The sequence below is a fragment of the Puntigrus tetrazona genome, chromosome 16 (genome assembly GCF_018831695.1).
Source record: "Puntigrus tetrazona isolate hp1 chromosome 16, ASM1883169v1, whole genome shotgun sequence".
Taxonomy (NCBI): Eukaryota; Metazoa; Chordata; class Actinopteri; order Cypriniformes; family Cyprinidae; genus Puntigrus; species Puntigrus tetrazona.
This window is the reverse complement of record NC_056714.1, coordinates 20,641,997-20,652,405: the sequence shown is the minus strand read 5'-3', so window position 1 is coordinate 20,652,405 and position 10,409 is coordinate 20,641,997. Positions and strand designations below refer to the sequence as shown.

At 38.2% G+C, this 10,409-nt stretch overlaps 1 protein-coding gene across 2 annotated transcripts in view; it reads left to right on the top strand.

Moving 5' to 3' along the window:
• The first annotated feature begins 1,468 nt into the window (after positions 1–1,468).
• The window catches only part of scn1ba (sodium channel, voltage-gated, type I, beta a), a 14,808-nt gene continuing 5,867 nt past the window's right edge, over positions 1,469–10,409 (top strand). The window contains exons 1-2 of one of the 2 annotated variants that reach the window (XM_043260667.1): positions 1,469–3,235; positions 9,896–10,062. In XM_043260667.1, coding sequence (XP_043116602.1) covers positions 3,184–3,235; positions 9,896–10,062 — 219 coding nt within the window. In that variant the 5' untranslated portion in view covers positions 1,469–3,183. The remainder of the gene's footprint in view (positions 3,236–9,895; positions 10,063–10,409) is intronic. The other variant, XM_043260665.1, reaches the window with a different exon arrangement.

Sequence of the window (10,409 nt, the reverse complement as noted above, 5' to 3'; positions counted from 1 at the left end):
CGTGAAGGTTCTGTGACATTTCTCTCTGCCACATCCATTAAATAGGTAGGAGACCTTTGCCCGCGACGTCCTGGAGGTCTTTCAATTGAAGAGGCCTTCTTTTGCCCAGTCTCAGGCAAGAAGGGAAGTGCAGGAGGTCTGCTACAAATCCGTTTGCCTACGAGGCATGGCAGGCCCTGACTCTGGAGAGAGTTTCTCGCTCTGCACCACATATTGAAATGCTTGAGAGAAGATTATCTCAACAACAACTACGAAACTGGCTTGAATGAGTGATAAGCAGGCAGCAATCACAACAGTCAGATACCAAGTGAAACTTTTCACCAAGATTCCGTGCAATGGCTATTATGATGTCACTTTTAGAATAGAATGCAGGTTTCATTCTATTTGTTGCTAGACACAAGCATTTTTTAAATCACGCAATGCTCACATTCTAGTACACATATATATATATATATATATATATATATATATATATATATATATATATATATATATATATATATATATATATATATATATATATATATATATATATATATATATACTTTTACTCAAAATCTGCAGTGTAGAAATTAAAGGCAAAAGATGGTTTTAATGCTCTTTTAAATTGACTTTTACATTACATTTACATCAACTCATATAATGTGTGCTTCCCCCTGGGGGCTAGAAATCATATTACAACCGACTCACAAAGAACCAGCCTAGTTCAGCCTAAAATTACTCACACTAATTCAAAAACTATAGCCTACTTTCTTCTTGAAACAAAACGTGCATGTTTGGAGATGTATGTCCTAGCCACTGTAAAATGACACAATAAAAGTCCCTATGAGTCCCACTCATGTTCACGTTCAAACATGTCCCAGTCGTGTTCAAAATCCTTAAGAAAATTTACCGCGGTTTAATTATAACAAAGTAACTACTTTTTATTTAAAATTACCAATTGTACTTGTGTCCACAGTTTTATCAATCTACATTTAATTTGTGGTTACCGTGGTTAAATATAGTACCGTGGTTAAAAAAATATGGGAGATTTACGTGAGGGAACCATTTAATATATTTGTAACTATAACAATAACAATGTTAAGTGTGTGTGTGTGTGTGTGTGTGTGTGTGTGTGTGTGAGAGAGAGAGAGAGAGAGAGAGAGAGAGAGAGAGAGAGAGAGAGAGAGAGAGAGAGAGTCTTGTCAATTAATATTAACGTTATGATTACATTGCTCCCACATTCAAAGCTCTAGAATAATTAGTCCTCAAATAATCCGACCTTCACGCGCTCCACCGAATATTCAAGATCGACGCGTCTTTATCGCGCGTCTTTATCGCGTTTACCTCGCGCATCGAACAGACGTGTAACCATCTATTTACGTTGCCATAACGACTTGAATTTTTAACCCCGAGACGTCTTGCTCTCCATCCATCCCACTACTGCAATGCATCAGTCCGCATATCCCTTCCCCATCCACGCTCCCTCCCAGCCCGTCCTCGCCTATCCCAAACGCAGCATCCTTCCCTACAGGGCGAGATAACGCCAATGAACTCACCACGTTACGGCTTAACGTGCGGTGCTCCGGGCCAAACGGAATCTTTTGTGAACATACCAATTCATACCGAACATTTGAGCGGGCGGCACAATTCGGTTAAACCCGTGACCCGCAAATAAACACCCCGCGTGACCAACGGAACGATTTAACGGCGCGAGCGAATCGCCTTCATCCACTCAGAAGCCGTTTTTTTTGGATGATGGTAACCAGCTGAAAGAAGAAAAACGCGGGGAAGGAACGTTTTATTGACTAAATACGTGTGGTAATCGGTAACGGTAGGCTGAGAAATATTCAAAGCACGAAACAATCACCCCGCGGTCACGTTTGTTATTGTTGACAGGGGAAATACCGTCGAGGTTGTCGATATTTGCATCCGTCGTTATTATTACATGTAACGTAGACGCATGAGTGGTGTGTTATTAGCATAGTTTGGTGATCGTTATTCGCTGTTAGACATATGCCTTGATGTTCGACAGTTGGAAATTACAGACGCTTTAGCAAAATAACAGATGGCACGAGCCATAACTACATCCGGTCATAGTAAACACTGCATGCGTTAGCAACTTCATATGCATTTATTTAAATAATACAAAGACACAAACATTAAATACAGTGTTAAAGTTCATCATATGGGTAGCCTGCTAAATCTACAGTTGTTATTTTACGCGCAATGCAATGCACATTTTACTCAAAGCATATATTTAGCTCTTCTTAATTGGACAATAGCTTCAAGTTGAAATCGATTCTGAGAGATATATCTTCGCGTCGACACCCTAACATAAGCAATAACTCAGATATAAGCAATAAATATCATTTAGAGCAGAAGAGAATGTCTGAATGTATGTTTGCGTGAAGCCAAAGACACATAATCATTAAGATTTCATTGATACATTTCAAACTCACTGTGGAAAACATTGCGTCGCTTAAAATATATGTTTTTTTTCCTCAGGTTAAATCGGCTAACCAATGTTTAACATAAACGTATAGCACAAAATCCTTAGTTTAATGTCAGTCTTCCATTACCTGCATGAATTTCTCATTCTACACTAATCACAAACCTCAGCTGAAGTCTTCCACTGTCAAAAAACAAGAAAACGTTTAGCTAATATACCACTATATATATTTTAGAAATCAGATTAGATACTAATCGAAGTATTTTATCGCTAAAAAGTGTATTATTATCCATTATTAAGAAGGCGCTTGATCACATATAAATAGGTCAAGAAGAGCAGTTACCGACTGAAACTTAAGTCTGGCATCTCAGCTCTCTTTCTTGTGTGGAGTAAGTGAATACTCTGTGCCTGGACTTATTGAAGCGATCACTTGCACAGAGGGCGTCACATCTCTGATACTCCCTCACTGGACTCCCTTGCTCCTCGCCACAACACTCATCTCCCGCCAGACTAGAAGGACAGGAGGAAACAATCAGGGTCTGAACGAAAAGTGAAGCCCACCATCATCTCAGTGTCAAGCAGATCTGTTCACAGATCCAGAAGACAGATTTCAGTCACACAGCTCCTGACTACCGGCCGAGACCTCCTGCTCTTCAGTTTGAGCCTTTGTTTTGTGTGCGTGTGTTTGTGTGTGTGTGTGTGTGTAAAAGACGGAGACACGACTCCGAAAGCAACGCCTATCATCTGTGAAGATGTCTGCACTGCGGCTTCTGTGGTTCCCTGTGCTGTTGTGTTTAACACACGGTGAGTGTCTTAAGCGCACCATGCAACATTTGAGACACATTTCAAGCCTCTCAGCCTTTACCTCCGTCTGTGTCAGTCAGGCCATGACAAAGCTGCAGGCACCTGTAGAGCAGAAATCAACTCTCAAGATAAACTGCATCTGCTGCTGTGATGTGTTGTGATTTTGAGGTTTTTAGATAGGTGTAATTTATATAAATCTTATCATCTTATTTATTATACTGTAGCACATGTGCACTTGCCAGAGTCATTTGTGATTGATTATTAGATATTATATTTAAAAAATGCACCTGAATTGTTTCGTTGCAAAGTTTTTTTTCGTTTTTTTTTAGCTCGGTGACCCAATCAGGGCAATTTAGCAGCTGTTCAGTATGGTGTGTCATTGCATTTGTTTTAGTCTTAGCGGGTGTGTTTATGGGCTTTGAGGTTCCTGGACCGCTGAGTAAAACCCCAAACCAGCTGTCAGTGTTTGCAGAGTTTGTGTTGATGCTAAAATGGAGCCGTGTATGTGATCAGGGTGGTCCAGACAGTAATATAGCTCTCGCCCAAAGCTCGGTTGCTTCTGTAACAAGCTGTTATTATTTAGTTGGTTGTGAATGCTTTGTTTTGTTTGGGTTTTGTAGTGGGTGTTCAGAAATATGCGGCCGTCAGAGCTCGTGCATAGCCTTAATATCTTTTATCTGTGACTGTAGAAGGCCAGTGATGGAAATAAATCGCTCTCCGGGGAACAGGTGTTGTCAGTTATGCCCCAGAGTTAGATGTCCTAGTTTACGCAGTGGGGATTTGTATCTCCCCTCATGTCGTGTGTCAGGATGCCCGTTATGAAGATGTATCTGTATTTTCTGTACTAGTGGCAGGTTATGTTAACCACCAGCTATCAGCTGCTTAAATGTTATACCTCTTTTCCAGTGCAGGTTTTTATTCATTTGTATGCTAATTCTCCACAAGTACTGTAATCAAATGCTTTTTAAGAGGTACATTCTGTTTAAAAACCATGCAAATGTAATCTGTTTGCATGACGAGCTGCGCTTTATTGCACTAAATTATTAAGTAGATTAAAATTTAAAACATTAAACGGACCCTTTTATCCAAAGCAGCTCACAAAGGTGGTTAACAACAGTTGCTACAACTAATAAAATCTATCAGATATGTAATATTCCTTCATATTTCCTTCATACATGATGTTACATATCATGCCCTAAGGAAGGAGTAAAGAATGTTGGAGCAGAAGGTTAAAATGTGAAAGCTCAAAAGGAGAACTGTTACACAACTGTACTTGTGTAACACCTTTTTGGTACAGTAAGTCATCTCTCAGGATCACTGTAAGGGGCTTTAAGGAACCGTTTTTTATTTAGAGGAGATGAAAGAGAGGAGAGAGCATGGGCAGATGGACAGAAACGATAAACCATGTGTGAGGATGAAAGCGTTAGAGACAGAAAGAAAGTCCCCTGTGTTTGCCTGTGATCTGCTTGTTTTATACAGTCTCAGATTGGCCAAACTACAGTATCTTAATGAAACCGCCAAACAATCAGGGCTGGTGTAAATTGTTTCTGGAATTTAATGGCAGTGTCACCGTATAATGGCATCAAACGCATTACAGCTTCATTCCCGCCAGAGCATCCTGAGGTGAAATGTCTTTCAAGGGCACAACGGTGAAGGCTTGTCATGACCTTCTGCTTGCCATTGCTGAGCCTTAAAGAAACAGTCAACACAAAATGTAAAATTCTTTCATTATTGTTATGAAGAATATTTGTAAGGGCTATTTGAGGGTCCGTGTCAACCTCTAGAAAGCACAATGGGTTAGGTTAATTATAAAAAAATATATTTTTTGAAAGAAATTAAAATGAATACTTTTACTCATAAAGTATACATTCAGTTTATCAAAAGTGACTTTTAAATTGTATTAATAATTAAACATTTTTATTAAGATTTTTTGAAGTTGTAACTTTTAATGTCGGTAATTTACAATTTATGCATTATTGTAATATTGCAAAATTTCTATTTAAAAAATGCTGCTTAACTGAACTTTCTATTCATTACAAATGTATCAGTTTTTACAAAACAAAATATTAAACAGCACGACCGTATTCAACGTTGATAGAAAGGCATTCTCATAGGGTCATGTTTAATTGAAAACTTGGAGTAATGCCTGCAAAAAATTCAGCTTTGCCATCAGAGAAATGCATTACCATGAAAATTATATTTAACATAGAAAACATGTATTTTTAATGTTTTGCAGTATTGCTTTTTTACTGTATTTGATTTGGGGAGCATGCAAGACATTTGAAACGCAGTGTATCACTTATATTATTAGAGTTGGTAAAGTGCCCATGGAATCTCTCAAAGATGATATCCATTTACTGAGCATTAACCCTAACCCTATAGAGCATTACTATTATTGACAGAAAAGTAGTGCAGTGGACATTCTATGTTTTGGGGAGAAATCCATTTTTTAGTGTTGTACTGTGTTACAGCATCCAAATGGTTTAAACAAAGACTAATAGAAATCAGCACCTGACATTATCACAGTGCGAGTCTCCACCAATCTCAGCAGACACCTACTGTGATAACAGTTTCACCGACTGTTTAACAGCTGTATCATATCCTGCTCTAAACACTGTATACTCCAGGAGAGCCAGTAGACCGTCTGGATTAATGATGCACATTGCCAGAGCTTTGCCTTTAACAAATTGCTTACGTGGTTTTTAATTAATACCACACCTGATGTGTTTTTCATGTTGGATACTGAGTTGTTGAAAGGTTAGTTTTCCCTTTTTACAATTAATATATAGTATTATATAAATATTAATATAAATTGAAATTGAAATTTCACTGCCATCATCTAACACTCTCCTAAATTTTACAATAGTCACTAACACAGAAAAAAGTACAAATATCAGAAGAAATAAAAAAATTTATTTTAAAATAAGTGGATTCCAATGAACAAACCACCTAACTTAAGTATGATAAATAAGCATGATAATAATGTTTTTAAGGTCAAAACATATGATTTAAAAATGTCAAATGTATTTTATTATATTAAATAAGTAGGTCTTGCTGATCAAGGAATCTATAATGGATCTACTGGCCAACTGTCAGGACAGTGCAGCTAAGCATTAGCAGACAGGATGGCCTTTTTGCTGATTAGACCTATTCGAACAGCCTAGAAAGGCTTGGAGGGGGAGGAAGATGGCTATTAATCATTTACCAGAGGTTAAAAACAAGAGGCCTAGAAACAGGCAAACCAATGAGGAGTGAGTCTTTGTATTCTAAGCAGATTTTCAACAGAATCCAGCACTGTCATGCTTGCAGTGACGCAGGTTTTGTGCACGGCACAGGTCTGGCACAGTGGAAAACTGAAGCGCGTGTGAGAAAAGGTGTGTCTGAATGCACGTGTGTGTGTGTGTCGGAGAGCGGATGAGACGGTGGGGGAGGGTGGTAGAAAATGTGAATGCTAAATGTTGTCAAGGGCACACAAGGATGTAAGGTATGAATGGTGGCTCTCGCTGGTTTAATATTTTAAAGCTCACATTAGTTAAGAAGTTAAGGAAATAGCAATTGCATGAGGAAAAGAGAAATTGTAACGCACCCCACCCGCCATCCTAGTGGATGTGAAAAAAACTCCAAAAGAACGTGCTTTGTCTTTACATCTGGTTGTCTGGGGAAATATCACTGCTATTTGCCATTTACCCTTGACCAGTGGGTCTCCAACAGAAATACTCATTGTGGATTCATTTTCGAGATTAGATTAAAGACTTGAGTGGATGGAGATGAGAACGTGTGGATTCAACAGAACGATTGTTAGAGCACAGTGACAAAAATACCGGCTAACATGATATCACATATTGAGCAATGTATCAAAGAGCCCTTGTTTCTATGGAAAGTCTCTACCCTGGAGCTAAGTGTTTGTCACAGATCTTTGTCATTTCCCATGAGGCCCGACTGTATGTCACTGCTATACAGATTAAGAATGCTGGCTGGCATGGAAACGTTGTCATCGGCTGCTTGTTTTTCCAGCCCGAATCAGTTTTCAAAAAGGGTATTCTTCTCTATCTTTGTATGTCTCATTGCACCACAGTAGAGCAATCATCACCAAGGTCATAGGTTCGATTCCCAGGAAATGCACGGACCGATTAAACACTTTCTTGAATGCAGTGCAAGTTTCTTCGAGTAAAAGCATTTGTAAAACTGTAGGTCTTTTACGTTTTCGTCCAAAAGTGCATGCAGTTGTTAATTCAACTCTTTAATGCATTAATTCAATCCTGGGATTAAACGGCCATTGTGCAGTCTAATCTGGAATGAGTTGCATAATGTAATCTCTGTAAAAAGGGCTTATGTAACGACCCTGTCGCAGCAGTGACATTGACAGAAGTGTAGATGGGAATTTTTGACAGGTCTGAGGTCAGCTTGTTGTGCGAATACCGGCCCTCCTTTGCTTTTAAAGGTCAATCTCCTTCCATCCCACACTTTATAGTGTCCTTTGGTGTAACTGCTTGTTTCGATTCCTAAAAATGCCCAGTTCTTTGTTGCATGAAATCAGAATTCACTATTTATCTGTTTTGTAAATGCATATTATCTTTTGGACGTCTCCAAACATTTAGTCTGCTTAAACCCCACTACTTTCTGAAAGTCAAATAAAAGCTTACATTCACTTTTGAGCGCAATGCTTACTTCTCAAAAATGATGCAAAGTTCTCATTCTGGAGTTTTTCTCTTCTATTACACTTAAACGTAAGATTTCTTCAAAATATTGCATTGCAACTTCGAAGTTAATCGTTCAAAATTGTTATATGCCCTGTTAACAGGGAAGGTTGTCAGAACTTTAGCTAACGTTCTCCTTTGGCTAAGGTTCTCTCAAAGTTATGAGAAATCATTCCTTCAGAGACGTTCCAATGTTTTCTAACAGCATTCGCAAAATATTAGCATAAGAACTCTAAGAATAATTTTTCTCTAAAGGCATTTAAGTTGGAATCATTTAATGTTTTTTTTCAAACATTACTACTTTCAAACATTCTCATTTTTGCAAAAAGTTGACCGATCTCTCTTACAGTTATTAAGGATTAGTTCACTTCCAGAATAAAATGACTCACCCTCATGTCACCCAAGATTTCCTTACAGTCCAAAGGAAATGAAGGTTTTTCAGGAAGATATTCCAGGAATTTTTAAAGTTAAAATCCAAATGAGAGTTTCACTGCAGCTACACGATCCCAGCCGAGGAATGAGGGTTTTATCAAGTGAAATTATCTGCCATTTTCTGCATTTCTGGTTAAAAAGTATATACATTTCTATTTTTAAATAGCATTTTGCTAGAAAAGACTCTTATTCCTCAGCTGAGGGTTGAGTAAATTATTAGGAAATGTTTTATTCTAGAAGTGAACTACTATTTAGAAAAAAAAAAGAAAAAGAGAGAGCATGCATAACATTTTTTAAAAATAGGGGAACGTTCACAAAACATTCGTTTTTTTGCTAGCTGGTTGGAATCTCTCTAGATTTAAATACATTTTAATCTTGTAAATTACAAAGGTGTGATGCCTCATTAAAATAATGAATTATAATTTGTCATGTTTTACTTAAAACAAAAAGTATTTCAAGTTCAGCCATCTACTTGTTTTCTTGTTTTAGGAGCGTGTGAGCTTGTTTATACCCTTCCTACCCTTTCCTCTCAAACTGTAGTGTTTCTATGATCATAATTGTCTTTCCTCCCCAGTCTTCCCTTCTTTTTCCTCTCCACAGCCAATCAGAGGCCAATAAAGCAATCATCTGCCAATGATGATCACTAATGTGTCGGATGTAACGATGAAAACATTTAACTCTCTGTTTCCTCTTTCTTCCTCTCTTGTCTTCCAGTTGACGTTGCACTAATTTTTACTCTCTTTCTCACTTTCCTCCTTTCCTCTCACCCATCAAAAGCAAATGATAAATGTTGTTTTCCTGACAATTTCAATAAAGAGATGCCCATAAAATAATCTAAATAGCAGAAGGTCCAACTCTTCAGGACAACTCCAGTTAATAATGTAAATTTGTAGCTGTGATTGATGTGTGTGCGATGTTTCCTGTCCCTCATCTCATTGCAAATATATAAATACTTCTCCAGAGGTCAGAATTGCAAAAAGATCATTGGTTGAGAGCGATGCAGATGTCTCTGTGGAAACAGCAGGGTGAAGTGTGAGAGAGAGAGAGATACTTGGAATATCAGGTGTGTTATTTTTTGCTAGCGTTTGCGACTACCTGGCATATATAGAGACTTGCATCTATATATGAAAATAGAGTAATGACTCGGAAAAAAAAAAGGATCACAGCTCACCGCTAACAATTTATTTCCCCTCAAAGCTTTTTTTCTGCTAGGACAAAAACAAAACAAAAACAAGCAAGCAAATGCTGTGCTCTGAAATCACAGTTAATTTGGATTATTTTAATGCACAATTGGTTTTCATGAGTGGAAATAAAACTTGCAAGAAAACGCTCTGCCTTGAACTAAAAAAGCCAGCATGCATAATTCCAAAAAAATGGGAACGCATGCAAAAAATAAATAAATAAAGGATTTTGACGCAGTAATGCCTGTCAGTTCTAAACAAACAGTGGGCATCGTTAAGACTTAAAAGAGTGCTTTGTGAAGTCAAGCAGTTGCGTGTTCCTGTCGCTAATTGTTTCGTTTTTCCTGTAGCTTGGCTCTGCCATGGGGCTTGTGTGGAAGTGGACTCCGACACAGAGGCAGTGACGGGGAAAGGCTTTAAATTGGGCTGTATCTCTTGCAAGATGAGAGGGGAAGTACCGGCCTCTGCCACAGTGGACTGGTGGTTCATGGCCAAAGGCGAGAGCGAATTTTCACACGTGAGTATAAGACCAAAAACCAAGCCTTACCTAAATGAATGCGCAGTTGCTTTTTCAAATCCTTTCTTTGTCCGAGAGCTATAGTGCAGCTGCGTGCTTGTGCGAAATGCTCAAAACAATCAATGCAGCTTAATTATTCCCTTGGTAAAAAAAAAACGAACAAACATCTAAACCCCTAAGCATATCTTACACTGTTGCATTTTTAACGCAGACAGGATCATGCATTTTTTATGATCGTCTTTGTGGTCAGAAATGAATTACACGTCACTTTCAGAAAGGAACATTCCAGAGTGGAATCTGTGGAAGGCAGATGAAAACTCTGCTGTTAAAACTATACTAGCCACAAG